At 67.4% G+C, this 279-nt stretch overlaps 1 protein-coding gene across 1 annotated transcript in view; it reads left to right on the forward strand.

The window, feature by feature from the left end:
* Nucleotides 1-4: 4 nt before the first annotated feature.
* The window catches only part of TMEM170A (transmembrane protein 170A), a gene marked incomplete at its 5' end in the record, with an annotated part of 1,419 nt that continues 1,144 nt past the window's right edge, over nucleotides 5-279 (forward strand). The window contains 2 exons of the mRNA XM_010290680.1: nucleotides 5-83; nucleotides 170-271. Of these exons, the coding sequence (XP_010288982.1) occupies nucleotides 5-83; nucleotides 170-271 (181 nt within the window). The remainder of the gene's footprint in view (nucleotides 84-169; nucleotides 272-279) is intronic.

The raw sequence follows: 279 nt of genomic DNA on the forward strand, positions 1-279 counted from the left end.
GCAGCAGATCCTCAGCCTCCGCCTGGTGCCCCGCGTGGGCAACGGCACTACCACCTACTCCAGCCCGCTCTCCACCTTCCCAGGTACCCTCTCCGCTGCGGGGCCCTCCTACCGCCCTCGCTGGGGACCTGCGGGCCCCGAGCCTGCCTCACGGCCCTTCTCTCCACAGAGATGTGGTATGGCGTTTTCCTGTGGGCCCTCGTCTCCTCCCTCTCCTTCCACGTCCCGGCTGCTTTGCTAGCGCTCTTCACGCTCAGGCATCACAAGTACGGCAGGGGG

The sequence above is a fragment of the Phaethon lepturus genome, unplaced genomic scaffold (assembly GCF_000687285.1).
Source record: "Phaethon lepturus isolate BGI_N335 unplaced genomic scaffold, ASM68728v1 scaffold2897, whole genome shotgun sequence".
Classification (NCBI taxonomy): domain Eukaryota; kingdom Metazoa; phylum Chordata; class Aves; order Phaethontiformes; family Phaethontidae; genus Phaethon; species Phaethon lepturus.